Source organism: Perkinsus marinus (assembly GCF_000006405.1).
Source record: "Perkinsus marinus ATCC 50983 genomic scaffold scf_1104296931952, whole genome shotgun sequence".
Lineage (NCBI taxonomy): Eukaryota > Perkinsozoa > Perkinsida > Perkinsidae > Perkinsus > Perkinsus marinus.
The window spans coordinates 68,091-95,433 of record NW_003215582.1 but is presented as its reverse complement, the minus strand read 5'-3'; the positions used below and the strand labels follow the sequence as shown (position 1 = coordinate 95,433).

General features: G+C 52.4%; 11 protein-coding genes across 11 annotated transcripts; 1 reads left to right on the top strand and 10 right to left on the bottom strand.

Annotated features, from left to right (window-relative positions):
* Window positions 1–1,318: 1,318 nt before the first annotated feature.
* Pmar_PMAR023539 (hypothetical protein) lies at window positions 1,319–1,699 on the top strand (the record flags this gene model as incomplete). Its single annotated transcript, XM_002785780.1, has 1 exon — window positions 1,319–1,699. One exon carries the CDS (start codon window positions 1,319–1,321, stop codon window positions 1,697–1,699), a length of 381 nt encoding a protein of 126 aa, XP_002785826.1.
* A 1,424-nt stretch (window positions 1,700–3,123) lies between these two features.
* On the bottom strand, window positions 3,124–3,297 carry Pmar_PMAR023538 (hypothetical protein; the record flags this gene model as incomplete). The annotated part of the gene is made up of 1 exon (XM_002785779.1): window positions 3,124–3,297. The coding sequence occupies one exon, from the start codon at window positions 3,295–3,297 to the stop codon at window positions 3,124–3,126; it is 174 nt and encodes a 57-aa protein (XP_002785825.1).
* Window positions 3,298–5,361: 2,064 nt separating this feature from the next.
* Pmar_PMAR023537 (hypothetical protein) lies at window positions 5,362–7,019 on the bottom strand (the record flags this gene model as incomplete). Its single annotated transcript, XM_002785778.1, has 10 exons — window positions 5,362–5,451; window positions 5,613–5,742; window positions 5,877–5,905; window positions 6,068–6,172; window positions 6,217–6,324; window positions 6,375–6,413; window positions 6,460–6,504; window positions 6,555–6,652; window positions 6,699–6,804; window positions 6,939–7,019. The coding sequence occupies 10 exons, from the start codon at window positions 7,017–7,019 to the stop codon at window positions 5,362–5,364; spliced, it is 831 nt and encodes a 276-aa protein (XP_002785824.1).
* Window positions 7,020–7,114: 95 nt separating this feature from the next.
* Window positions 7,115–10,196, bottom strand: Pmar_PMAR023536 (hypothetical protein; the record flags this gene model as incomplete). The annotated part of the gene is made up of 18 exons (XM_002785777.1): window positions 7,115–7,280; window positions 7,333–7,492; window positions 7,602–7,725; window positions 7,770–7,872; window positions 7,917–8,050; window positions 8,098–8,202; window positions 8,251–8,422; window positions 8,470–8,554; window positions 8,602–8,766; window positions 8,809–8,975; window positions 9,032–9,136; window positions 9,181–9,257; window positions 9,304–9,397; window positions 9,439–9,503; window positions 9,547–9,606; window positions 9,659–9,807; window positions 9,849–9,994; window positions 10,114–10,196. 18 exons carry the CDS (start codon window positions 10,194–10,196, stop codon window positions 7,169–7,171), a joined length of 2,106 nt encoding a protein of 701 aa, XP_002785823.1. The 3' UTR covers window positions 7,115–7,168.
* Window positions 10,197–10,591: 395 nt separating this feature from the next.
* Window positions 10,592–12,759, bottom strand: Pmar_PMAR023535 (hypothetical protein; the record flags this gene model as incomplete). The annotated part of the gene is made up of 12 exons (XM_002785776.1): window positions 10,592–10,873; window positions 10,915–11,011; window positions 11,063–11,196; window positions 11,250–11,354; window positions 11,402–11,712; window positions 11,753–11,917; window positions 11,966–12,126; window positions 12,176–12,241; window positions 12,325–12,401; window positions 12,451–12,544; window positions 12,598–12,662; window positions 12,706–12,759. The coding sequence occupies 12 exons, from the start codon at window positions 12,757–12,759 to the stop codon at window positions 10,592–10,594; spliced, it is 1,611 nt and encodes a 536-aa protein (XP_002785822.1).
* Window positions 12,760–12,789: 30 nt separating this feature from the next.
* On the bottom strand, window positions 12,790–13,432 carry Pmar_PMAR023534 (hypothetical protein; the record flags this gene model as incomplete). Its single annotated transcript, XM_002785775.1, has 3 exons — window positions 12,790–12,956; window positions 13,149–13,297; window positions 13,350–13,432. 3 exons carry the CDS (start codon window positions 13,430–13,432, stop codon window positions 12,790–12,792), a joined length of 399 nt encoding a protein of 132 aa, XP_002785821.1.
* Window positions 13,433–13,644: 212 nt separating this feature from the next.
* Pmar_PMAR023533 (hypothetical protein) lies at window positions 13,645–16,850 on the bottom strand (the record flags this gene model as incomplete). Its single annotated transcript, XM_002785774.1, has 17 exons — window positions 13,645–13,753; window positions 13,807–14,026; window positions 14,068–14,233; window positions 14,461–14,574; window positions 14,623–14,727; window positions 14,778–14,949; window positions 14,995–15,079; window positions 15,129–15,293; window positions 15,350–15,510; window positions 15,591–15,695; window positions 15,879–15,955; window positions 16,002–16,095; window positions 16,142–16,206; window positions 16,254–16,313; window positions 16,359–16,510; window positions 16,563–16,711; window positions 16,768–16,850. 17 exons carry the CDS (start codon window positions 16,848–16,850, stop codon window positions 13,645–13,647), a joined length of 2,082 nt encoding a protein of 693 aa, XP_002785820.1.
* A 431-nt stretch (window positions 16,851–17,281) lies between these two features.
* Window positions 17,282–18,668, bottom strand: Pmar_PMAR023532 (Molybdenum cofactor synthesis protein, putative; the record flags this gene model as incomplete). The annotated part of the gene is made up of 4 exons (XM_002785773.1): window positions 17,282–17,409; window positions 17,459–17,654; window positions 17,706–18,507; window positions 18,571–18,668. 4 exons carry the CDS (start codon window positions 18,666–18,668, stop codon window positions 17,282–17,284), a joined length of 1,224 nt encoding a protein of 407 aa, XP_002785819.1.
* Window positions 18,669–19,563: 895 nt separating this feature from the next.
* Pmar_PMAR023531 (hypothetical protein) lies at window positions 19,564–20,578 on the bottom strand (the record flags this gene model as incomplete). The annotated part of the gene is made up of 2 exons (XM_002785772.1): window positions 19,564–20,461; window positions 20,484–20,578. 2 exons carry the CDS (start codon window positions 20,576–20,578, stop codon window positions 19,564–19,566), a joined length of 993 nt encoding a protein of 330 aa, XP_002785818.1.
* A 1,089-nt stretch (window positions 20,579–21,667) lies between these two features.
* On the bottom strand, window positions 21,668–22,324 carry Pmar_PMAR023530 (conserved hypothetical protein; the record flags this gene model as incomplete). Its single annotated transcript, XM_002785771.1, has 1 exon — window positions 21,668–22,324. One exon carries the CDS (start codon window positions 22,322–22,324, stop codon window positions 21,668–21,670), a length of 657 nt encoding a protein of 218 aa, XP_002785817.1.
* A 1,339-nt stretch (window positions 22,325–23,663) lies between these two features.
* On the bottom strand, window positions 23,664–26,091 carry Pmar_PMAR023529 (conserved hypothetical protein). Its single transcript, XM_002785770.1, has 13 exons — window positions 26,002–26,091; window positions 25,871–25,952; window positions 25,634–25,741; window positions 25,457–25,586; window positions 25,274–25,407; window positions 25,088–25,218; window positions 24,920–25,041; window positions 24,705–24,868; window positions 24,511–24,591; window positions 24,370–24,457; window positions 24,242–24,311; window positions 23,828–23,990; window positions 23,664–23,778 (listed from the first exon to the last, which is right to left on the bottom strand). Exons 1-13 carry the CDS (start codon window positions 26,065–26,067, stop codon window positions 23,747–23,749), a joined length of 1,371 nt encoding a protein of 456 aa, XP_002785816.1. The 5' UTR covers window positions 26,068–26,091; the 3' UTR covers window positions 23,664–23,746.
* Between the last annotated feature and the right edge of the window lie 1,252 nt (window positions 26,092–27,343).

Genomic DNA, 27,343 nt, shown 5'->3' with positions numbered 1-27,343 from the left:
CTGAATTCCATCTCCAATAGAGATTCTGTATTTCTTCCTGATTGACTCATTTATTTTCCCGGAGTGCAACTCTCGCGAGGGGCAGTGACAAGGTGGAATCGTTTGACGTAGCTCCACCTTGTGGCTGCGTGCGTTCACCGCTCTGTGGAGCATCACATCGCGCAGTCTGCTCACGTATGAATTATTGAAGACGGAACTCGACGGTCTTGATTTGTGTTAGGGTCCCCTTCATATATACTGTAAATGAACATTTCACCTCTCTTGACACGGGAGGAAGGACTGGGGTACATCCTCAACTTCAGCCCGTGTGTCGCAGAGACAGATTATCCGTGGGACACGGACCGTGTCACGCATTGCATGGATGAAGATTCAAATGATAATGAAAAACGTGAAATGTCTGAAATCAAACATAAGTGCAACTGCTGGATTGTACTATAACGCATCAAGACTCTCAGGGGAAGGCGCTCTCACGGTACATAACATCTCTTCTCGATTGACTCTTTCCCCCTCGAATACAACACCTGTAACGGAACCTACCTTGTAGATTCGTGCCGTCACCGCAAGTCGTAATGTAGAGATCCTTGTGAAGGACTAGGGGAACGCAAGATCCAGATGGGCTGCTGAGGTGCCTACAGTTCAAATGACTGCTGAACAGTTACCGAGAACGTTATGGCGTCAGCCATGGGTATACGAAAAAGAGCAAGAAAGCACGGTATAAGGTCAACTAGGAATACTTGTCAATAGGGCTGCGGTGACCGCAGTCCGCTCACGTATGCGTTCTCCAAGACGGAACTCGAGATTCTCGAGTTGCGACTATGGAAATTCATGTGCTGTGGATCTCCTTCATAAATACTGTGGATAAATCTTTCCCCTCATTTCGAGTCGACTCGCCTCCTGACACGGAAGAAAGAACCGGAATATATTCTGCAACTTAGCCCATGTGGCAATGAGACGAATGATCCGTGATTGCGTGAATGAGGAGGTTTAGTGACGTCTTCTCTACGGCCGCCACGCACCTCTGAATCGTAAGGATACGAATTCCCTACAGTGTAGGGCCTACACGTTTTATCCGTAGCTCGTATAGTAACCCCTGGATCATTTTTCGCTTGCTGAGGACAGCGTTACCCTTTAAGGCGGTATCAGTTATATTATATCAATCCTATGATGAGAGCCTTTGTGAGAGTGCGACCCAACTTGGGTCACCCAAGCTTAGTACGCGTGCGATTAACACGTCTGCATTCGTGCGCTATGTAGTTCAGCTGTTGCCTCTGATCCCAATCAGAGTTCTCGGAGATCTATCACGTCCATCTCTCTAAAGATGCACTTCCTCATCAACATCCTGGTCATCGCGTTCGTTGCCGCCGATAATGCCTGTACCGACGCCGACAAGAAGACTATTGACGGCAAACTCTTCACCGGTTTCCTCTATCACTGTGCCTCAGACGCACTCTTTAACCCGAAGGGTATCATCCCGAAATGCCTTAAGGAAGGCTGCGGCCTAACCGATGGATGCGCCCAGTGTTTCGGTCAGTATGGACAGTGTGGGCTGTCTTGTGCACTCCAGTGCTTGAAGGACCCTTCTGATCCCGCCTGCAAAACCTGTATGGATGACCATGGGTGCACCGCGGCACTCCTAAAGTGCACCGGCTTGAAAGAGAGATTGCTTCCTCCGAAGGGGAAGTCTGATAAGTGCAGTTAGACGGCTAGATTGTCGTCCCTGACATCTCACTTGGAATGGCTGATGATACCAATGGCCTGCTTATCGACATTATCTCATTTTCCCGTTCTCTCCTGACTGTCCTCTGAAGTTGTGCTAGGATAATTGGAGATGTCGACTCATTATTATTTACTACCATCATACTATCCGCTGGATGGTATCCAATGCGATTTGCATATTTGACCGAGGATGGATATCGATCAATTTGACCTATTTTTTACTTAGCAATCCGTTGATTCCTTTCGTTGTGTCGTTAATTCGAGGAGAGTTGATCGAACTGAACTTGGGAATAGCCCAGAGGTGCCCAATAATGCTGGTCTCGAGTCTCTCGATACCATCAAAACTGCAAATGATTTTGCGATGGCGCATTGAGGAGTCTCACCATGTTGAGCTTTCTTGTGATACGAACCCATAATAGCAACTCGTTGCTCGTGAGCGGAGTACTCCGTTATCTTGACCAGCTCGACAAGGACGGATTCATTCATCTGCGCCTTAGTGGGAAGTCAGATTGGAGAAGAAAGTCAACTGCCTTGACTAGGTTGTCTTACCAACCATCAGTCGTGATATTCGTCACAGGAGGGCTGTTCATCTATGAGCCACCACAATAAAAAGCATACCACCTATCTAGGCAAATTCCGAGTGGCTTGACTGACCGATTAATTGCATGTGAATCTTTGTGAGGACACTTCAAGCTATCATATTTCATTGAGTTCATCGGCCCCTGTCTTCACTGTGGCGAATTCTCTAACTATGAGATAGTGCGGGACTTGCTCGCGGCCTTTGTTCGATCCACCTCGTTTACCTTGAGAAGGAAAAGACTCTCTTATCAGATAATACACTCGTGGTCCTCTAATTTCGGATATCACCAAATTTTCCGATATCAACACCAGGCGGTGGTGTGTCCCTTCCAGAGCACTGTTTTGGTCACGCAAAAAAGAGAACAGAGAATTCAACACTTAATACTGGGGTGACGAAACGCGGGCGCAATGCAAAATTTTTCCTCATTTTTGATACTGAGCTTTGCGTGGCGCACGATCATGGGTCCTCGCTCCACTGAGTTGTTCGCTCAACTTATGAGGCTACGAAATGGGATTAGACATCCTTGGAATGATTATATGTTTCATCATGAAGACTGAGCATGACTTGAATTCCGTTTGGAGGCACCAACAGCATTGAGACATATCCGCTGCTGGTCAAGAGTAGGCTGATCTCGGTGAGGCCGGACAGCCATAGGCTGCGTTGGGGGAATTGAAAAGGAAGATTTCGCACGATACTTCATCGGTTGCGTCGGGGACAATCCTTGCGAGGCCGTGCTCGATCTCGTACTGCTACTCGGTGTCTTCCGCTTTTTTGACCCGGGACGTTCAGGAGAGGTCTCTAAGGGGCGGGTTCTACCTGGAAGACGCTTAGCTTGAGAGTACGTTACCATTCGAAGAACGAGAGTCAACGTCCTTACTGATGCACAACCTATCGATACGGCCATTAGCCTCTGCCGCATCGACTGTGTCGACCTCCAGGTCAACGAACTCGTCCATACTCTGTGTAGCTTCGAGGACCACAGAAGCAACGGTGTTATCCATGGGTTGGGTAGGCCCTATAGGTCGCCACTGGGAAGAGCTTGCTTCAGCCGGCGTCGCTTGAACCGTACTTCCTCTCCTGCGACGACGTGCCGCCGAACAGTGTGATGGCTCGTCCGTGCTTTCGGTAGAACCCGTGCTCCTTCTCGGCCTGCCTTGTGAGATTAATCCTGCCCAGTGAGTGGAATCCTCCTCCATCGGTTGCGTTGGCAGTATTGCTTTCAAAGATGAAGCCGGTACTCTAGCTCTGTGTGGGCCGGCGCCTCGGGACGGTTGGTGGGCTTTCGCCGCTGTCGTGATTTTTGTTACACTCCTCTGTGGTGTCGGCTGACTCCGCAGCGTTGAGACTGGTACCCGACCACCAACATCCGTAGTCGAGCTAACTCTATCTGAGCCTATTCCAGCATCTACAACCTTTTGGGAGATGCTCGACAGATGCTCCCTTTCAAAGGAACCGCGAGACCGGACTCGTGTTGGGAGTTTGTTGCTTTCCTTCACTGGTCTGTGGATGAAATCTGGTATACCTGTCTTCGCGACAGGACTCAAACTCTGGACTTGTGCCCGTCTATCGGTGGTACGCTGAATTCTCTGTGAGCCATTATCGTGCTGAGAGCCTCGGACAGTGGCATCACACGTGTCACCATCAGACCGTTTTCTCTTCTCGTTGCGCGATATGTGGGGAAGAGAAACTTTCACTGGACTGCTGCCATGTTCTGTATTCCCGGAGCAGGATGCTTTGGCTGCGAACGGAGTCACTCGAGACAAGAGGTTTTCATCCGCTGCTAACAACGCGTCAATATCCTCGATTGTGAGGTCATCGAACGAGTCGGGAGCCTCGCTTTGGACTGAATCACCCTTCAAAACTTCTCCATCTATACACTGCGAGTTACCTAAAGGTCGATCAAAGTGGCCAAGCATGACACTCCCTATGAGCTGCTGTGCTCTAGGTGGCTATGTAGGAACCTTACATGGATCACCCCGAACACCAAATGTTGGTGAATCCAGCTCATCGACCAGACCAGCTACGCAGGGCTCCTCGATGGGGTCCAAACCATCATCATAGGATATATGGAAGCTGTCAGTACCTGCCTACCAAGTTAGCAACTGTTATACTATCCCACGTAGGGCCCAGGATGAGCCACTTACTCACCGCTATCGCCAGTCAGAGAGACGTCACACCTAGGAAACGACGAGCTGAGTCCATCGTCATCAAGACAGTTCATGTCGCTCCAGACTGTCGGTCGTTGATTGCCGAATTCAAGGGGAATCCCGAGTTCATTCTCAGCAGGGTTCCACGATGAGGATCCATCCGATGATACCCCGCAGGGAGCCTCTTGTAGAGCACTCCATTGAGACGAGTTATCCCCATCATCCTCACTGTCGGCTATGTTCCTCGTAGGAGCCGAATCCCCGAGGTATTTAACCCCGGACAAGATGTTCGCCCAGAGGTCAGCGCTCTGGTGAACACTTGGCGCGCCTTCCCTGCTGACTTCAGCCCTCGAGTGATTGCCTATAGTTCTGTGGTTTTCTCGCCCTGAGTCTGACCCTTTGCATAACGTCGTCAAACTGAATTTACCTGTACGAACTGTCCCTCCAGTTGACGAACCCACGTCATCCCCAAGGGCCAACATAGGCGTCACCTTCAGCACCGAATCAGTTGCTGTAGATACTATCAACTTGGACGGTCCTCTGACCACCTCTCGTGGGTAAGTGCCACCATCGCGAGTCCCCGAGGAGCTCCCAGCAGTGCCCATCTTCGAAGCTACGGCATCGAGGCATTCCTGTATCGAGTTGGACCTGCGTGTTGAGTCGACGACTCCAAACAATGTGATAACAGCCTACCTCCATGAGCCCACGGTGCGACGGGGCTTGGACATGTGGTAGCACTTGAGACTGCAACAAGCTAACGGCAAGAAAACTAGACCCTCCGTAGCAATTTCTATGGAAGAGCGGAGTGCTCTCGTTGCATGACACATTCCTCGCCGCTGTAACGCAACCTACTAGGGGCTCGATGAATCGACCATCTAGTTCGAATGATGGTATGACGTAGCAAAGCCCATGGTCTAATTAATGAGAGGAGGCTCTGCCACGCTCTATGGGCTCGTAGTGGACGAGGAACTTCTCAATAGCACCGTACTTACCGTTATTCCATCCATCCTGACACATACACCACAACATCGCTAAGACCCTATCAAATGGGCGAATTGCACTGCAAAAACACACAATGGAATTTTCAACCGATGCGTCTACTGTACACTGGAAACCGGGGATAAGATAACCGATTAGGCCGCTCCGTGCTGGAGACTGTCATTGCTTACCTCTGTACGGACTAGTAGCTTGCCGTTAACTATGTTGATCTCTACCTGGGTGCATCCAAAGGCATAACATTTACGGTTGATCCTTCTGATGGGTACAGCAGAAGAGGTGCTGTTATAGAATTCCTCAACTCTGAGACACCACAGTAAACAGGCTATGACCTCCTTCACATCCCCATCACCTTATATCTATAGGGTCATCTCGATTCATGCTGTGATAGGGGAAAGCTGGCCCTCCTGTCAACAGCGGGTGTACTTGTAACTTACCCGAGGAGCCCAAGCCACTCGGAGACTTTCTGATATCATCAGCAGATTGTTAGTAGCCTCAAGCGTGCATCCACCTAGGGCTTGGGGTCCCTCTGCCGTCTCTAGGGCTCGCCCTACTCAACGGCCGAGATATCGATGCACCCTACACACGAGCCCCTCCTGCCTCGCCAAGGATACGATGTCGCGCTAACCATGAATGCCTTGAGCCGACGTATTTCGTCTCGAAGATCATCTATGAGGGCATCCTTGGTAACCAGCTGGGCCTTCAGCCTTTTGATCGACTCGCCGTGGGGACTCTTGACCAAACGAACACCGCCTTGATCTTAGCCACTCTAGTCACCTCCCCCATAGGTCCACTGGGGACCTTATTATTCCTAGCCTCCAGCTCCTGCTCGAGCTGTGCTATGTACTTGGTCTTTGAGTTTAGGGAAGCCTTCAAATCAGCTATCTGCCTCATAAACATGAATAATGCAACTCCAACCATATCGATGTTCTCACTGTGCGTGCGGACGCGTCGTCGACTTTGGAAAGGGAGTTCTGAAGACACCAACTATCTCTACCACATTCCAACAGTAGAGGTTACCTTGGAATCTGCCATGGGTGGAACCGTGGTACCAGGTCTCTGCATCTGAGACGAATGTTCCATCACCACGCCGTAGCAGAGCCGATCCATATCACCTCAGGTCGATTAGCCTTAGGCATATCCTGAGGCGGGCCAAGTTGGCCACTAGGTGCCCCTTGGGGTGGATTGCCCCATCCTGGACGGCTGACTAAGCCTGCGAAAAATTGAAATACCGATATTTTGAGAAGGAAGTTAGGTACTCGCTCTGGTGCTAGGATTCCCTACGACTTGAGCTGGCCCTTGACCATACAGCATTGAGTAGCCTGTGGGCCCCATCGGACCAAGGCCTTGTCCTGAGGTTGCAGCCTGAGCAGGCTGTGGTGGGTGGGGATAACGGTCGGCTACATTTCCTTGTTGTGGAAGGAGTATGGAAGCAACATTGGAAGAGGAGGCCTATTGAGCGGGAGTCGGGAGACCGGACCTCACTACTGGCGGGTCACCGTGAACTGGCCTGGCTGTCTTAGGTCGTCGCCCCCAAACATGCGGGGGAACTGCGGCATAGCACCTTGCTGACCGAACATTTGCAAATACCTGTTGGTAGCTACTGACACTGCAGGGTCCCTCTGTCATTAAAACAAAACAGTTCGGTGGTATAGAAACCACGAGTCACAAACATTCGTAAAACATATTCATGATAAGAGCACTCATCCCTCGTTCAACCTTCAAGCCTCTAAGCTCCTCTACTGCGGTTGTTCTGAGACCAAGCAACCACATATTTCGGCAGCCATTTCCCCTCTCCATCGTCCTCCTTCGTTCCGTAGTACATCATAGCAGTCTCATACCTAATAAGCTTTACTTTAGTCCCATCCACTCGCGATCCTCTCATCAACTCACTTGCAATGAAACTTTTCTCCACGTTTCATACTGGCGTACTCCGGATTGTCGTGGATGTACTTCAGGGCAGCAGTGACAGTACCACTCGTCTCCCACATCTCATTCGGGTCACCCACGACTGGCGCCGTACTCGAAGGCAGCACTGGCTGTTTAACAGGCTCTGACAACAAGTTTAGGAATCCTCATCAAGAGAACAATCGAAGCCCTCGAGTCTCGAGATGACCAATAACGAGACGAATAAGGCAGCTGACCAAGAACACCCTCCCTACTCTTCTCAGGAGACTTCCCACCACCAGCATCCGCAGAGCTGTACTGCTTGCTCACGTGCTTCTTGTGCTCCACATAAGCCGGGGTATCATCCCTTTGATGGCTCGATGAGGCCCCACTAGGGACCTATAGCAGATACTATATCACGCCACACATTCTTCAAAAGGTACCCTAGGTTGGAACTTCCCCTCAGGCTTCCCCTTGCTCTCTCTCTTATGCCTTTCAGTTTGCCAGTCCGGCCCAAAACGAGCGTCCCTCGCCGAGCGAATTTTCCTAAGACTCAGATGAAGACATAACAGTCCATCATCTCCACTTACGATCTCTGTATCCTGACAACCTCAGGGCCTTCCTTTTCACAGATGAAGTCCCAGAAAGGGTCGCTGGCCGGGATTAAGGCGGCTATCTCAGCGGGGATGCCGGCCATTATCGAACCAAGCATACACATCATAGCCTGAGAGAATGCGATTGAATAATATAACGATGAATGATCACAAGTACCTGTGCCCATGCCTCCTTGCTCTGCAGAGAAGTATATGCACCGCCTATATCCAGCACTAGGCCCCCCTTATCCATGAAACTAGCTCGGTAGCGGAACCTTCCCACCTGAAAACAACAGCCACAGTGTAATAACTGCTGACGACCGACCCCCACCTCCTCAACGACAGCATCCCCCCACCACAACATGAGGTTATCGACAAAGTCATCCCGACTCCACGATACCCCCGGGATGCACTCCCCCCCACACCACTGGCCGTTGGTCCTGTTATACTCTCCCACATTATACCACTGCAGTTCCAACATGGCGTCGTTCTCCCGCTTGAACCTACCACTGGAAGATGAACACACGCCTGATCGCAGTACAGGTTCTACAGACGAGCCATGAAGTCGTCATCATCTACGTTCTCCTCATCGTAGGCTCTACTATGCCTCCACGCCCCGCAGCCACTCGGCTTCTCTGAAAATCCACATGAGTCTTCTTCCCTCCGCACCGACCAACATCACCATTGGGTGCCTCTGGTGGCGGCATATTTTTATTCCACCCAACATACTCCCAGAAAATCTCAAACTGAGGAGCGTTCTGAGCCACCATACGAGCGTCGGGTATACCAGCCGCAATGGCAGCCAGGATGGGCATCACTGCTCGGCACATAGCAGGAGTTCCGATGCCTGCATGAAAACGATGCTGCCAATTGCAGCTGATGTCCTTACAAGCCACCGCCTTATGAGTATCATCAGGTAGATAGACCCCTCCCTTGTCCCCAGGATAGGAACGAGAATCCTTCTGTTTGCTCTTCCACCCAACTGTACTGCTCCGTGGCCTCCAACGTGTTCCCAACTTGTCCAACACACAGTCCGGCCAGATCTGCTGACAGTACCTGAAAGGCAATACATACACCTTCCCCTGCCGCTGGTGCCGATGTGATGCTACTACCATATTAGGTTGCCAGTGGTGATAGTGAGCCCATAATCCAACTCAGCCCGTATATAGTCTCCTCCTTGATATGCCCGCTGTACTTGCTCAAAAACCTTCTCATATCTGACCAGCCAATGAGGGCTATACAAGGGTAAGACCTAGAGTACTTCTGTTGGGCAGCAGAGCCCTCTAGCCTCTTCCATGGTGGAGGGCACGTCTCAATGTCCTTCCTAGCTGCCTCCACCTGGACGACGAGCACTTGACACACACAACACCCATGCAGAGCTCACATGCTGACGGCATCTGTCGGTCCACATAACCTGCTTATACTGCCTCACAGCCACCGAAGTCTTGGCTGTGGAGTCCTGGGTATACGATCGGTATCTTGAATAGTACAGTAGCATTAGGACTCCACACTGTCAGACTTAGCCTTTTTCCCCTTCTCCTCGGGCTGCCTCTTCACACAAGTAGCCGGTGGACGCTCCCGGACCTACATCCAGGATAATGGGAATCACGAGAGCCCATCACCGTACCAAGTTGAGATCTTCTAGCCAATCCCACCAGTCGCTGGCGACCGGACACACCATAGCCGCCTGAGAATGAATAGTGTCCGAGTGGACTTCTCCTTTCGTATCTTCCCCTCACATTGGGTGATATACCCAGAGCATAGCCTGCCCCTAACACAGCCATCGCCCTCACACTGTCAACACGTCCTTGAACCTTTACACCCCATGGACCGGTGTTGTGACTACTCAACAGGAATATACCCGTCCTGTCAGGCAACCACCCACGACCTGATGAAGCTAACACCATGAAGGAGATTCCCAACACATACCCGATTCGGTCTTCCTCCCAATTTCCGGACGCCAGCCCTCCTCGAATTTGTCCCTCTCAATCTTGTACCACACGTTGCAGTAGGCGACCAGATCGTCCTCATCAACTTTACGCCTAGCAGCGCCTTGTATTTCAAACGCCATGTACCTAAGCATGCCGTCAAGGACAACAACCAACAAGACCCAAAAGAACGGTCGGGTGGGTACCGAAGGAACGACTAGCCCAGGTCTTCAACACGGATGATGGAGTTGTGATAGAGGCCTTACTTCCCCTGACTATTCTCGGCATCCCTCCTAGCCTTCTCAATCACGTCGATAAGGGCAGTATTCGCCTTCTCGCTGTAGGACATCGACACCGCCAAAACAACACCGAAAACTGCATCGCGTTCATCAACACACACAGTGTAAGATAGTAATTTCGTGGCGCGCGGTAGTTATGGCCAACATTGTGTGCTCCACGAGTGCTGCAATACTTCGATGAACGGAACCTGGCAAGCCCTATCCAATAGACCCCCGAACAGAACCCTCACTGTACTGGAAATACGGAGAAACACACCACAGTCGGCATGCCACGTACACAACGCCGACCAACCCTAACCGCCGCGCACGCCACACAGGTTGCCTGTCACCACAAACTTGGGTAGCCACACCTGCCGACCATCACCAGGCTTCGACCCAAGGTACAGATCTGGTGTCTCATATCTAGTCGTAGAAAAGACCCTCAGTGAAGGCACGAGATACAGTCCTACTGGCAATAGAACTTTTCCCCCCGTTTCATGCGGGCCACATCTCGCTGGTCATGGAAGTAGTCAATAGCCGCAAACACAACCTCCTTGCAGGGGCGGATGTCCCCATGTTCGGACGTAGTCGTTGGAGATGAGCTCCTCGCTGAGGCCGGTGCCTCTACAAAGTCATGTGCAAGAGCCGCCGTGGGGTCGCTCATACTCTTATCGAAGCCGGCCTTCTTTGGTTTACTCTCATTGCTAGGGCTCCCATGAGTTCCAACGAGTTGTCGAGATCTCGGGAGCTGCATCATAGCCGATGAAGAAGTACGATGAGGTAACCTACAGAAGGTCTGAATTCAGACGTACTGCCGTAGAGCTTGAAGAAACGCTGTCTCTGCCAAGCCTCGCCGAAGCGCCTATCCCGGGCATCCCTGATTGCCCTGAGGACAAGAAGACTGGCAGCAACTTCAGAGGAGCTCTGGCCGGCCTACTCCCGCTGGGCTCTCACAGCCTCTGGCCCCTTAATGTCGACGACCAGGTCCCAGAAGGGGTCGCAAGCTGGTAGAAGAGCTGCTATTTCCGATGGTATACCACACATTATCGAACTAAGCATACACATCATAGCCTGATAACGAACATGCTATGGAGGACCCCTGCCCTAGAGGGCAGTCAGCCCACCTGAGCCCAGACTTCCTTCGTCTGCACACAGGTATAGTAACCTCCCAAGTCTAGGTATACTCCACCCTTATCCATAAACTCTGGACGGTACCGGAACCTTCCGACCTGTGGGCCAACACTATTATACGACGCCACTGGATGCCACAACCCACCTCCTCTATAAGGGCAAAGGGCCACCACAGCATGAGCTGGTCCACGAAGTCATCTCGACTCCAAGACACCCCAGGGTTGCAGTTGCCACCCGTCCAATGCCCAGCGGTACGGTTGTACTCTCCTACACTGCACCACAGCTGCTCTAGCAAGGCATCGTTTTCCTGCATAAACCTGATAGCGTCACGCGCCACAATATTCGAGCCACAGGAGATAGCCAGAGTATACAGTGTAGCCATGAACGTGTCGTCCTCGTTGTTCTCTTGATCATACGCTCTCGAATTTCGCCATCTCCCAGTGCCATCGGATTTGCCTGACAACCACTGACCGCCCCAACCCCTATAGCAAACAACCTGGAGGGGCCTCCGGTGGCGGCATATGCTTATTCCAGCCAACATACTCCCAAAAGATGTCGAACTCCGGAGCACAGCTAGCTACCATCTTGGCATCGGGTATACCGGCTGCCATCGCAGCCAATATGGGCATCACAGCTCGGCACAGCATCGGTGATCCAATACCTACCAGAGCCCCTTACCCCATCACATAGACGATATACGCCGTCCCACAGGCCACCGCATTGTGGCCTTCGTCAGCAACATAGACCCCTCCCTTCTCCCCTTGAGGCTTATGGTCATGGGTTTTCCCGCGAGCCACTGCATTAGACCGAGGCCTCCACCTCGTCCCCAGCTTATCGATCACAGCATCCGGCCATATCTGCATACAGTACCTGCTCCCACAGTGCACTGCTAGCCACTCTACTCCACGAAGAGCACTACCACACGACGTTGCCATTAGTGATAGTCAGCCCATGGTCCAGCTCAGCCCGAATGTAGTACTCACCCCTATACGATGCACTTATTCTACCATATGCAGCTCGATATCTACAACGGAGTGTCTCTTGAGTCTTCAGCCGGCCACTATCTACCTGACCATTGCCTCCTCCCCTTCCATATGGGCCCAATTAGGCCTGCATGTCTCCAAGTTGCGACGGGCCAACTCCACCTGCGGCAACTACCAAGTTCGACAACCCAGCAATTGCCACTGCACTCACCGCCGATGCATTCCTATCTGAGCGCATCGGCTCCATGTAGTTCTTCACTGCTTGGGATGTCTTAGCGTCCTTGTCATCGTACTTCGCCTTGTACCTGAGATCCCCGCCAGCGACACAACGTGAGACCTCACGTCGCCATAAACCCACTTGATACTGCCACCTTTCTCCTCCACTACCTGGACCACGCGCGTGGCCGGTGGTCGGTCCCTGACCTGAGCTCCCATGAGCAGTCCCCGGTGCCCATCCACCGCCCACCAAGCCCAGCTTCTCGAGCCAGTCCCACCACTCCGCTGCTGCTGGGCAGACCATAGCAATCTGAATAACAAACTGATGAGCTTGTTAGTCCCATGGGCCTGCCTCGGGCGGGATGTTGAGGGAGAAGCCCGCAGCAATGACGGCCATGGCCCGAACGCTCTCCATGCGCCCATGGACCTTGACACCCCACACCCCGCAGTAGTGTCCACTCAACAGCTGTATACCCGACCTATCTGGCTGCCAACCACGCCCTGAGACATACCACACTTCTTCCTCTTCAGAGTATCCCCTCCCTGTTAGAATATATGTTTCTTTTCCTCAGCATAGGAGTCTAACTACATTATTAGAATATACACACGACTTGAGACTATGAAAATTCCCTATTTATCATCAACACGTGTAGTTGACCATGTGCATATTTTCATCAACACTGCTCCTCCTACCGCCACTGTCCTTGTGGGGGCCTATCTCCGGCTTCCAGGCATCCTCAAATTTATCAATCTCCTTATCATACCACTTGTTGCAGTACTCGAGGAGCTCCTCCAACGTAACCTTGCGAATCCCTGAATTCTGTATATCGAACGAGATATACCTAAGCAGTCGTTCCCTCCACCCGCGAAAAGACGAAGTAGCACAATGTTCACCTCCCCAGACTTCCAGCACACTTCTCATGAGCCTTCTTCAGCGCATGCTCCAAGGCTTCATTAGCCCTCCCATTGTATGTCATAACAATGCACAACGAAGCCTCAAGAAAATACTACGCGAAAATACTAAGAAGTACCGACGCGGTGAATTTCCCAGACGCGAAACCACCACAGCAATAGGACTGGGAAGCAGTAAACCTGAAACACTCTCAAGGCAACAGACCGTTGATGGAAGGAAACACATCTTGTCTAATTGTATCTTGATCAACGACGACAAATCACAACTGTCAACTTGCTACTCTCTCCTCAGCGTCGTAAGGTCACCAGTAACCACGAATTTGGGAAGCCACAGCAGCTCCTTCGAGCCCTCCTTATAGCCGAGGAAAAGGTTCTTCGTCTGCCGTCTGAAGGGCGTCAGAAGGGACCTCGTTCACCCAGAGGATGCCTCCAATCTTACTTGCAATGGAATCGCTCTCCCCGTCTCATCCGGGCAACTCCCTCTTCAGCGTGGTCGTAGTCTATAGCAGCTGTCACAACGCCACTATACTCCCTCACATCTCGCCCTTCACTGGCTGAAGGTGCTGTGGAATCCGTACAGATACTAGAAGGGTAAGCAGCTGCCTCCGGAGACCGTGACGTGGCCACCACCACCGGGGGCCGCATAGGCGTACCAGGCTCTGAACATGATCAACCCTATCACTATACGAGACTGAGCTACTCTCTGTAGTATCCTTGGACTTCTTCTTAGAAGACTTCATCTCCTCCACGATGGTCGACGCCCTTCCCGGCCCCTCCTGACCACGCTGGGGACCCCCTGGAGCCTCGTTCTCCAATACTCCTCCACGTGGCCGACTAGATTCCGAGGTGCCTTCCGATGACGGTAACTATCAAGCAAGCCAACAGCCTCAGTAGCCGACTCAGCTAGCCTCGACGCCCATCCTCACTGATGGCTGGAACATAGTGCAGTCCCCATGTAACTTCCTAAACCGTTGCTCTTGCCAAGATACGTTAAATCGTCGATTACGGGCCTCTCGGATTTTCCTAAGTGACTCAGACGCTGTCAGTGAAAACGATAAGAGGCGAGAGCGTACGCGCGTTGGAGTCGAACAACCTCTGGGCCTTCCTTATCCACGATGAAGTCCCAGAAGGGATCACTGGCCGGCAGCAACGCAGCGATCTCTCCTGGTATACCGCACATTATAGAGCTCAGCATGCACATCATCGACTGAGAAAAGGGAAGACCTCAATGATTTGATCCACAGCCAGGAACTACCTGAGCCCAAATCTCCTTGGACTGAACTGAGGTCCATGCGCCTCCTATGTCCAACACCAGCCCTCCCTTATCCATAAAATTTGGTCGGTACCGGAACTTGCCAACCTACTCTACTTCCATGTCGGAGATCCTCATCAGCCTGGCCACACTCCCACCTCCTCAACGACAGCATCCCCCCACCACAACATGAGGTTATCGACAAAGTCATCCCGACTCCACGATACCCCCGGGATGCACTCCCCCCCACACCACATGCCATTAGTCCTGTGATATTCCCCAGCGTTGTACCACTGCAGCTCCAACAAGGCATCGTTCTCTTGCTTGAACCTACCCTCGCTACTGCCCCCATCAAGGCCAGCCCCCAAGCCTCACAGCTGGGCCATGAAAGTGTCGTCTCTATTATTCTCATCATCATAGGCTCGAGAGTCCCTCCACTTCCCACTGTCACCAGGCTTACCTATACGAAGCCTACATGGACGACATCCCCCTGCTGTTGCCAACATCACCATTGGGTGCCTCTGGTGGCGGCATATTTTTATTCCACCCAACATACTCCCAAAATATATCAAACTGGGGAGCGTTCTGAGCCACCATACGGGCATTGGGTATACCAGCCGCAATGGCAGCCAGGATCGGCATCACTGCTCGGCACAGCGCCGGAGAGCCGATACCTACCACAGTATGACAACTACGAAGTTGAATACCTTGCCCCACCGCTGCTGCTTACACGCCACCGCCTTATGAGTCTCATCAGCTATGTAAACTCCTCCTTTATCCCCTTGATATCGAGAGTCGTGGTAATTCCTCCGAGCCACTGCGCAGAACCTAGGCCGCCACCTCGTACCCAGCCTGTCCAGAACGGCATCCGGCCAAATTTGCGTGCAGTACCTAAACAACGAGCTTGACAAAGACCACATCCAGCAGGCACGAAGCCGACAGAGATGAGCAACTCCCAGTACGGCACCAACCAGAGCACATTCCCTGTGGTGATATGGAGACCAAAGTCTAGCTCGGCTCGGATGTAGGACTCCCCTCGATAAGACTGGCGGATCTTCTCGAACATCACTTCGTACCTTCCAAAGGACATCTAACTGTCTGGACCGAACGAGAGAAACATACTGCACATTTTCGATATCAATTTCACGGCAGAACGTCCAATGCCTATCTATACAGCCTGGCGACAGCGTCAATGGATGATGGAGAGGTAGGTAGTAACGTAGGAAGAGTAGTATACCCAGCCGGTCCCATGGACTCACTGTTGCTGTGCTTCTTGGCCCTCAACGTCTTTCCAATCAGGTCGTCGTATTTCCATGTCCTTCCTAGCATACTCCACCTGCGTCCAGAGCCGCCTCCCTCGGTGGAACCTCCATCACCCCCACCTGAGCCCGACATCGCTCCGTCCACAAGGCCTGGGTATAGTTCTTCACAGCTATCGACGTGATAGCTGTATCGTCCTGGTAATACCCTCGGTACCTCGAGATTAGATGTTGGACTCCAGGGACATGCCCTGCCACCCTACTTGGAATTTTTCCCTTTCTCGATAGGCTCTCTCTTGACTCGAGTAGCAGGAGGTCTATCGCGGATCTGAGTTTACCACAGGTCCAGCCCCGAAGGCCACCCAGCCAACTGACCAGGCCTAGCTTTTCGAGCCAGTCCCACCACATACTTGCAGCCGGACATACCATGGCGACCTAGAGAGAGGAATATGGCGGAGCGCGATGACCTACTGAGCATACCTGGGCCGGTATCTGCAACGCGAAGCCTGCCCCGATGACGCCCATGGCCCTCACGCTCTCCACTCTGCCTTGTATCTTGATACCATAGCTACCACTGTTGGTACTGCTAAGGAGCATTATGCCCGACCGATCCGGCTGCCAGCTACCATACCCTGGGCTAGGACTCCAGCAAAACAAGCGAGTGAGCAGAGCGCGGCGACCCACCCCCCGTATCAGTGGGAGTGCCTATCTCCGGTCTCCAGCCATCCTCGAACTTATCCCTTTCTTTATTATACCACATATTGCAGTATTCTACCAAGTCGTCATCAGACACGTTACGCCTACTAGCATTCTGTATGTCGAACGACAAGTACCTGGTGGGGCACACTCGGCGATCCAATACCATCGCAAGCAGCAGTAGCAGCAGTACCGCCCTTGGCTGTGGGCATTTTTCTGCTGAGCTCTCTTTAAGGCATCCGTCAGAGCCTCATTTGCCTTCTCATTATATGCCATTGAAAAGACACAATCAGGTCGGCGCCAACACACTGAATGTCCAAGTCCAGCCAATGGTCGCCCGGTACTCCGACTATTGACTATCGTTCACCGCGAAGCCCCTCGCTATCGCCATGGACAACACAACGTTCATGAGAGCAGCACCTTACACTTGGAATTGAAGCGGGATTTATCTACTGTTGTTGTATAGAAATCCCTCCCGATACGGCACGGAGAATCTTCCCCGTGCGCAAGATTCCATCCTGCGCATGCGTGCAGTTGATGATGTTCCCCCACCCCACCTTTGACCGAAATCCAAAATCTTCAAGAGTCGTTATAGAAACTAATGATGCACTTATGGTACATCACACGCAAACTGTGGTTCGGAAACTACTGATGGAGGTCGCAAAAAAATGAACGCGATGGCCACCGCCAGGTCGATGGAGTGCCAACTACGGGACGAATAGGTGCTTCCCAGCGACACCCAGCTCCTTGGCGGCTTGCATGATGCCGCCATCTAAATTCAATAGGTACTTGAATGACGTCTGCAATGCACAAACAGCAAGACGGCTGTCGTTACCTACAGGGGGAGGGGGTTTGAGACTAACTCAGTAGACGTATTTGGCTACCTTTCCGACAACACACAACAGCAGTGTTCGGACGATGGTCCTCAAGCAAGGCCTTCACTTTATCCACGAACTCCTGAGAGTCCTCATAAGGGACATTGACGCTGCCTCTGAGATGGACCATGTCGAACTGTGGTTTGGGTCGAACGTCGATGACCAGACAGGCTGCTGATGGGCTCTCAAGCATGAGGTGCCGTAACTGACGACACAACATGGCTATCTCCTCGGCCCTCGTGAAGAAGATGCTCACCTGTTTAGGGCCGATACTGTTGACAGCTGGCAGCAACTGCACCCCATCGCCATCATCATGTAGGCTACTAGCATCACTACGGTCCTGTGCCGCGGCAGACTCCTCCGTCCACCCACACACCGGGCAGTCTGGTCGCCGCTTCAACGCTACTGTCCTCGTAGAGAGGCCTCCGTCAAGCATATCCACCAACAACAGGCGTCCGGATAGGCTGGCCTCCTCTAGCTGGGAACCGTCCATTAGGGCAAGCTTGAGGGCCTCTGAGGCCATCACACAGCCGATCATGCCAGGTAAAGGAGGGAATACTCCGAGAGTGTCGCATCCCCCTCTGCCCCCTCCCCCATCAGAAGGCTCCGGAAACACACACCGCATGCAAGGCCCCGCCTCTCCACTGCAATAGACAGTCACCTGGCCAGACCATTCCATAGCCGCTCCCGACACGAAGGGTCGTCTCGCAGTAGCACAGGCTGAGGAGAGCAGCCAGCGTGTCGCAGGACAGTCTGTGCAGTCCAAGATGATATCATGCTTGCTCACTAGGTCACGAACATTGGCTTTACTGAGCATACCAGAAGCCACCTCAACCGAGACCCCTTTCATAGCTACACGACGACAAGCTACCCGGGCAGAGGCGGCCTTTCTACGTCCCACGTCCTTCACTGAATACAGCTGATGCTGTCGCTGTAGATTGGAAGCCTCCACCAGGTCTCCATCAATGAGAGTAATGCGGCAACCAGGCAACAAGCATGCTGCTATGTAAGTCGCGCAGGTGTTAGCCAAACCACCACAGCCAACGACGAGGAAGGACCTACCGCACAGAATAAGAATATCCGCTAAGAATATCCTAACTCTAAGGACACTTCATGATTACTTCTTATGCAAGGGGCGTTTGGAGAGCTGCGGCAGAGACATCATCCGACACCCCCGTTCAATTTCATCGCGAGTCATATCGCTCCGCTGTACAAACATACTTGCATTGCGCCAGAAGGCTTGTCGACGTTTACGAATGTACCAAAACGCCGACCCACAGAGGATGCCGAAACAGCCGAAACCCACTAGGGTGCTGCGGCGGGCATCAACTAAAATCCGAGGCAGATGAATTCGGCCGAGGCTGGGGAGGTATGAAGACAGCGATGGCAAGCCAGACGGCCATGGGAAGTATGCCACTGTAGGCGGCCAGGATGGTAGCCAGGAAGGAACCGAGGCCGTCGAAGAGGACACGGCCGTGGACATAGAAAACACGGAAACTAACCTCGAGATTCGTATTGCCCCAACACGACTCCAATGGTGTTAGTAGTGTACATGAGGGACGCTACTGCTCATGGACGTGTAACGCTCTGGCGCTAGGGCGTCTTCGAGGTCAATAGGCAGCACAGGTGGGGCCATGGGCTGATGAAAAACGGCCCTCAAATACGCAATCCTCAAATACAATGCTACTTTCCTCTCGAGACACTTTTCACCTCCTGCTACCCCTATGCGGCTTTTGATGCCTCCCCTGCTGCTCAGCTTGCCTCTCCGTGGTAGCACAGGCGAGCTTCTCCTAGGAAGCCGTGGGGCGGCCCTCAGGGGCTCAGTATTGACACCAACATCCACCGTCCGATTGCTACAGGGCACCAACAGACTACCGGAGACCAGGCGGCCTGAACAGACTTCATCGATACAGTATTGGGAGGTCCATCACCTCTGGAGCCAGCCAGCCCGTCGAACAGGGCCTCCGTGAAGTCCCGATCAAAAGGCCATGGCCTTCCACCCCGACGTTGCCGCAGTCCCAGCCATCGCCACAGTTCAAAGAACAATACACCCCTCTCCGGGTCGTGGGTGTGACGGTCAAGGGACATCACTGCCGCCTCGACCGAGCCGTACCTTATGAAGGGATGTAACACCGAGCCCAATGCTCTTGGCCTACTCCCGGGCCGCCCACTGCTGCATATAGGACACTTCTGGCCCCCAAACCTCCAGGACCGCCGAGGGGAACGCCGATGATGTCGCCAGATTTGAGGTAGCGGTGTCCTAGAACGGGGCTCCGACCTGCAACTGGATTGCCCTCAACCCCTACACGCTGCGCCGGCCTGCTTGTAGCGTCGTCACGAGTAGCTCGTAAGCGTCCAGCCTTCTTCCGAACCCGAACCACTTCCACAGTGGCCTCTCCCTTTCTAGAGCTGCTACCCCGACTCTCTACACTGCTCATTCTAGGACTGCCGACCTCCATCAGTCGAGGGGTCCGCTGTGGCTCCGTCCAGCCCTGGCTGGCCCTAGATGCCCGGACAACTTCGCTCTCCAAGGTCCGAGGGCTAGCGACCAGGCCAATACTACCCGGCCGGGTGCTACCAGCACAGCTCACGTCCGTCAACAGACCGACACCCCACAGCTGAGGGTCCGACGACTGTACAGGACGCATTGTCGCCTGGTGGTCTCTATAGCGCTGGTCATAGTGCCGTAGGAGATCCTCATTCAAACGTCTAAGCTCATGTACTTCCTCAAGGAAAGCATCGATTCCACCATCCATACTACTACTGCTGCCGGACCATGTTCCATACAGTGCCTTACTGAGATATTCCCCCTGTGATGATGCCGCCAAAGTCGGACTCTTAGCAGCACAGCGTACCTCCGCTACACCCATCGGCTTAGTCTGGTCGCCGCCCTGTCGCCTCGGTCCGCCCTGTCGCCTACTACTACCATTAGCCCGAGTCTTCGGACGGCTCTCAGCCCCACCCTGGTCTTGTCCCTGCAGGCCCATCCTGTCTTCTCCCACGTCGAGTTGCCTGAGAGAGACCCTCGAGCTACCAATGCCCTGCACGACGAGGTCCATCGACGGGTCCGGCCCCCTCCTGCTCAGCACAGACCGTCGCATCCGTAGTGGGGATCTGCTCCTCCCCCATCGGTGCCCATCAACCCTGGCCCGATGCTGCGACCGCTCGCCCCACTGAAGGGACATCTATATAGACTACCAAGACCAGTCAACGGTACTCGGACGCAAGGCCATGACCGGGGTACGGAAAGGAGTCCTAACTGAAGCCATGCAGCACAATCTGGAGTGAAGATATTGGGCGATGCGCACACGCAGTCACCCCATCCAGTGTCGATGGACCTGCTAGAGTCTTCGCCCATGAAGCGACACCGACTCCCTGCTGTATGGCCCTCGCAGAGCTCCAGAGTCAAGTGCTGTGCAGCCTAACAGGGGAATGCCCAGAACTAGGCTAACCGCCAGAATTCGATAGTCTGGGCCTATTCGTAGCGCATATGGTCTACAGTGAGCCCCTGCTAGGACTGTCGTCCTTCGTCACCACTACTACGTCAGGGTTCTGGCTCAGTCCCATAGCATGTACCTGCCCAACGACCACTGACGAGTAATGGTCACCATTCGGGGATCGAGATCTTGAGTCGACTACTGCTGGCAACACCCAGCGGCGACCTCCTATCCTGCCTCGAGTCCCCTCCCATTCCGCCGTCCCCCCGTGTCGGGCCTCTCCTCAGCCATGTTAGACCCCTGACTGTAGTGGTCCGTCGGGTGTACCACGATGGTCCCCACTACTACTACCATAACAATGCCAACTTCTGAACAACCTATCAGCCACTGCCATCTACCGCCTAACTGAATGCTCAACCACAAATACAACATTTGAATAGGAAACTTCGACAACGGTGCGTATCACTACGAATCCACTACCTATTACTAACGTACTACACATTAGCGTTATGGGATCAAATCTGCTACACCAACAGGTGAATGGCACTTGCCTCAAAGTACCCTCCTAGCCGCCTTGGCTGCCTTCTGCCTCGCCCTGCGTTCCTTCTGGCTCTGCTTTCCCTTCCTGGAAGAGACACCAACAGTAGTCGCCGTCGACCTCTCTGGACTCCCTTCAGACTCCCCTCCAGCCTTTGACGCATGCTGGTGCTTCTCCTTCTCTTGGGCGGCGACTCGTTGTTGAATCTGGACTTGGTTGTAGAGCAGTTGTCGTATCTGCTGCTCAGCCTCCCTCCTCTGTATGTTCAAGGGCTTCCATCAGCCTCTCAGTCTGTTCAGGGTCGCTCGAGACAGCAGCCGTCTTAGTTGATGCCTCTTTCGTCGTGTCCTTGTCCACCTCAACCGTGACTTCGGCCTGTTTGTCGGCAACTTCTGGTGACGCACTTCTAGTCACCGGCGTCTTTTGCTCAGTAGTAAGATCCACAGCAGAGTCCTCCGTCTCAAGTGTAGCTACCTCTGTGGCGAAAGCCACATGAGCCTCCTCACCCTTGGGTGTAGTCACCTCAGTGGAGGGCGCCACGGGGACTTCTTTCGTAGTTACTTCTACATTAGTACTTCTAATGGCTACTAATTTACTAGCCTCGAAAGCGTCCTCGTCCTTGAGTGTAACTGCCTCAGTGGTAGGGGCAACAGGAGCATCCTCGACCTTTGATGTAGCTACCTCATTGGTGGGGGCCACAGGAGACCCCTCCAGCTCCTCTCCCATGTGGAGTGTAACAGTAGTAGAATGAGCAGCCTCCAGGGTCTCAGCAATCACAGGTTCCTCCCGTTCCCCCTCGCTAAGAGCCACCAGATCGATAGGTGTGGGCCTAGGCTCAGGCGTGAAGGCTGCTGTAGTAGCTGGAGTCGGGGTCGGGCTGCTCTCAGCTGGCTGCTTCATAGACGGTAACGTGGCAACACTGACCTGTGAGACAACTCCTACAGGCTCCTCAGAACCTCCAGTAACCTCCTTATAAACCTCAGCGGCCGCCGTAATGACTCGACGGGAATCAGGCTCTTGCGACGGCTCGCTGATTCGAACTGGTGGTGGGGTCGGAGTCCTGGGCGACCCGAAACAGGAAGAGCAAGAATTTCCAATGGGAAGATACCGAGTCCCCCGTGGGCAACAGGGACCTACGATGAAGCATTCATGCAGTCAAGAGTGCTGCTGTATGCTCCTCAAAACTCACTGAAAACCTTCGAAAATTGCATGTAACACGGCGTTGGAGACGTGGTACGGCCTGTCCCACTAGATGGAACTCAACAAGAGAATATCGAGAAATGACACGGCACTCACGAGCCTATGAGCATCTTAGCTGCTGTCGAAGACTCTACCATGATAAATGCGATCTAAGTCGTAAGTAAGCTGATCAGGAAAACTCTATAAAGGGTCCAACAGGAAGAAAGAAAAAAAGCAGATGTGAAAAATGACGTCCAATACTCGTCAATATCGCTCGTGTCACTGACTCGGACGCTACTGCAATTCCTATTAGCGTTCGTTTAACAACATACATCCTGTAAACCGCGACAACCTGGACTTGATGTCGTCAGGAGTCCTGAGGGCTCATGTCTATGCACCCTCTTCACAACCCTCTCTGCGCCCTCTCGAACACTCCATGATGACAATAGATATGTGTTACATGTAGTAGGGAGGTTACTCATCTGAACATTGACGCTGTGCCACACACCACCCGATGCAAACAACGCTTCCTCGATTCTCGTAGAGCCAATAATGACGGAGCTCATGCTGATGATGCTGGCATGGCGGAGGAAGGATGAGGGAGAGGGAATGCCGTGGGGCAATCACCATGTCAACAAACACAGGGATATCGACACCACTACACTGTAGTGACTACAGTGTGTTCGACTTTGATAGTCCGAAATGAGAAAATGTTGCAATTTTGCTAATTCGACGATTAGGAATCTGAAACCTCGAACATTTCGAGGTCTATGAGTAAGCAATATATGAATATGTATAATCATTATCGATGACGAACCGTTACAGAGTTAGGGCGAGCCACGCATATTAGTCCTCGGTAGTAGAGTGATCGGAAGCCTTCTTAGCTGGACTCGATCACCACAGTGCAGGATCCACAGCTGGGATTTCCTCCCAAAAATTACTAACGATAGATTAGCTCGATATACTACGATGACACCTCTCCACCCGTCGACCAGCCTTGACAGTGAGGATCCCATAACGCCAATCACAATGCGGAAACGATGGAAACTTGGAAACAATGAGAGCGACGATCCTTCATTGGACGCCGACCCACTCGAGAAAAGTGTATGGGGGCCACAGGGGGCCAAATGAGGAACAGACTTCTCAATCCAAATCAGCCACCCCCTTGGTTGTACCTGACCACACTAGACCTTACCAACCCCTGACCAGTAAAACCCCACGTACTAGCCTTGGCCCCTTCCGAGGACATAGCCGCACTCGTGCTCATCTTCAAAAGGCCAACTCCCTTATCAGAGAACATTTGTTCATCGTTTATAGCATCCAACAACTCCTCGAGGCTCAGACATGCCACAGGACGCTGCTGAAGGTCCGGTCGTGGGAATAGAACCTGCGCCCACACCCACTCCACAATTCAGATCAACCAAGACACGAACGACCACGCATTGAACGTACGCCCATGGTAAAAGATACTCTTACGATTGACCGAGATGATTCATTTGACATAAGGACGACCAAGGTAAAGAATCCGCCTCGAATATCTCACAGCAGAATACTTCCGTTACTATGCGAGCATCCGTAGACGATACGTGAAGAATTTACAGAGGAAGATGTCATATCTCCCGCAGCCCTGATTATTACATATACTATATCACACTTCTTACACCTCTCAGACTGGATAAGCGGGGAATCGGCAGCCGCTGCCATATATCTGAGCACAGCAGAGCGGAGAAGTTGAACTCATACACTAGCCGGAAGAACTTCCTTACACAAACTGTAGGTCTTTCCTCTTATCGAATTTGCCGCTATCAATAGCGTCCGATATAGGCTTCATAAGCTTAGCAGCATCCTTCATAGCTGAGACATCACGTCTGTACTACCCAGGCTAAAGGTGATAGTAGTATGATTACTCTTAGTAATAACAACAACTACTCCACTCTTGTCATCACTTGCTTGCAACAACCTCACCGTGAGGCCCTCCTCATTAGTACCTACACGGTGTTCAAATTATATACAAAAATCTGAGAGTTGTGTCGATCACACGTGAGCAACAGGGGTTTTCGATGAGGCTGAGTCTCATGAAACCTGTACCACAACTACTCACCTTCAAGACGATCACTGAGGCCGTCGATGAGCTCTATAGGAGTAGAGGCTCCAAGAGCATCGATGCCCTCCGGTCCAGCCTTGATCATCTTCACAATCTCCAACTGCTGCGTCCGCTCCAGCCGAGTACGCTCCTTAGCGAAGGCCTTGTCCTTAGTCATGTACCTAGGCAGCAGTCCATCACAGATCACCACTGCAATGACCGCGACCACTCACGTGGCAACAGCACTGTGTAGGACCGCCTTGTTCACCACAATTTCAGCGTATCGAGCTACAGCCGCGGCCTCAGCTGAATCGTTGGCCTCCTGCAGAGCCCCACCTAGCTCAGCCTGGTCGGCCTGATAGAACAACTCCAGACTAGCAATAAGTCCGTTATCACACTACATCAACAGGATGAGGATGCTTCTGCCAGAACTCCTTGAGGGTTTTGCGGAACCTCGCCAACTTCTCCGTATTCACAGCCTCGAGGATCTTCAAACACATGTCCACTGTGAGTGCCTCGGGCATCTCAAATCCTATAAAACGAGATGAATTACCCCTCAACCATCATCATCAGCCATGAACTACTACCTGGAATGATGGGCATCTTCCCTTTAGTCGCCGAGGCGAACATAGCGTCGATACCCTTCTCAAATTGCTGGATATGCTCATCACTTTCGTACCGCTTCTGCGCTGCCTCAACCTCCTCAGCTGTAACGCCATATCTAGACCAGTCAATGGCGCCTCCACCGGATGATGAGGCGTCTCTACTACTTCTTCAGAACTTGCTTCTGGGTTTCCTCGAGCTTCTGCTGAATACCCTGCTGAAGTATCATCTCGGTGAGCTGATCGTCCGTCATTTGATTCGACAGTCCCTTCTGGGCCAAGGCGGTTCTCACACGTTCTGAGACGATTACGGTATCCACCAGAAGGATGGAATGACCAACTCACGAGTCATCTGGGCCATCTCCATGAGAACACCGTGCATGTCGACAAGCAGATCATCAGTGATGAGCTTCAGCTTCTCGAGATCCAGAGAAGCCAACCTCTCCACCTCGCCTGACCAATAACGATGACCAGCAAAACTGCCACGAATAATCCAACACGTTGTACGAAACCATGTCGCCCATACACAGTAAAACGGATAACCCCTTCTAGAGGTAACAGCAATAGTGTGCTATGGCTTACTTTTGCGCACTCGCTGTCGACGGTTATAAAGGTAGTAGCCAGCTCCAACTGCTAATGTACAGGCGGTGGCCCCAGCGACGACCTAATGAAGAATCACGATCCCCCCACGAGGAGACAACCCCATCACTCACCTTAGCGGTTTTGGACATGCCGTGGGACTTGGGCAGTGCCGTTGCGTCAAAAGCTTCTGAGAACATTGTGAGAGAAGAACCACAAATACTACTGTGAAAAGTAACACTGTAGAGGACCATAAGACAAGCCCCTTCTAGTAACGACAGAGCAACTACCTGAGCGAAGCTCATGCTTCTAGTACAGCCACATCCTCTTTCCAATTTGGAGATCCCGGTCGATCGCCTCAACAACAGACCCGACTCGACAGACATCATCAATGCAGCTATCGTACAGATGCCGTGAGCACTAATGACACTACGTCACTATTAGAGAGGACTTAGATGTTCATACGCTCTCTCCATACGGCGTACTTAATCATGTGTTCGCTCATACGAAGAGGACTGTGATAGAGCTCACACAACCGAGAAGAGCTAGCGGACAATACCCTGGTTGTTTCGCGATCCAGGAGGGCTGCCATTGATGGGAGAAGATAAATTATGGCCCGAGCTCGTGGTGCTTGGATATGCGATTTTCGATTAGCGCACGCCCATGCAATCGATGACATGATGCGGCGCGATTACATAGCGTCCACTCTGTCGTTCTTCTTCTTGTATGCTACTCTCGTTCGCATCAGCACTTCCTGCACCATTGCCTCCTCGCTCAGTGAGGAGCGTCGCGACTCCGTCCTTATCGAAGCGGGGCGTTGCGGGGAGAGAAGGCGTATGTTTTCTCAGCGGGAAATCCTTTTCATCACTGAGCCTCCTCTCTTAGGTTGAGGTAGCCTTGAGGGAATGGTCGGGGAAATATCACCGGCGACAATGGGAGATATCTGAGATCGCTGATCATATAGAGGCACTGACGAGACAAGTAAATGCACTGCGAAAGGAAGTTAATGAACAAGACGTTAATTTGGCCTTTGTGAATACACAATTGGTTAAACAGGTGGTTTAGGAAAGGCCCTTGTCCAGTGCAGCTCACTCGCATCTCTTCAGAAAAATGAGGAGCTCCCAGCGATAAAGCTGCGATATGAAAACGCGATGAAACTCAAACGCGAGCTCGACCGTGCTGTCATAGAACAGCGAACAGCCACTCGGGCGCTCACTAGGAAAAGAGCAACTCTCGCGCAGGACGTCGACAGGAAACGAAACGAACTCTCGTAAGGACCCTAAGATGACTAAGTCCTGGATTCATCTCACTGACTCAGGATTGTCCGGTCGAGGCGAGATTCGATAGCGAGGAAAGTTCGCGAGCTAGATGAACGAAGAGAGCGTGTTGAGAAACAGAAGGCGTATCGAGAGAAACAGCTGGAGAGAGGACTTCAAAAGCTGAGGAAATCTCAGACGGAAATTATCATTGCCGAAA

What these genes read in the sequence shown, in the direction of transcription:
- Pmar_PMAR023529 (XM_002785770.1), bottom strand. Translation starts at nt 26,067, where the DNA reads ATGTTCTCAGAAGCTTTTGACGCAACGGCACTGCCCAAGTCCCACGGC. An exon ending in AGCATCCTCATCCTGTTGAT is followed by an intron (nt 25,042 to 25,087) that starts GTAGTGTGATAA and finishes TTGTTCTATCAG; the next exon opens with GCCGACCAGGCTGAGCTAGG. An exon ending in AGTTGTTGTTATTACTAAGA is followed by an intron (nt 24,458 to 24,510) that starts GTAATCATACTA and finishes GTGATGTCTCAG; the next exon opens with CTATGAAGGATGCTGCTAAG.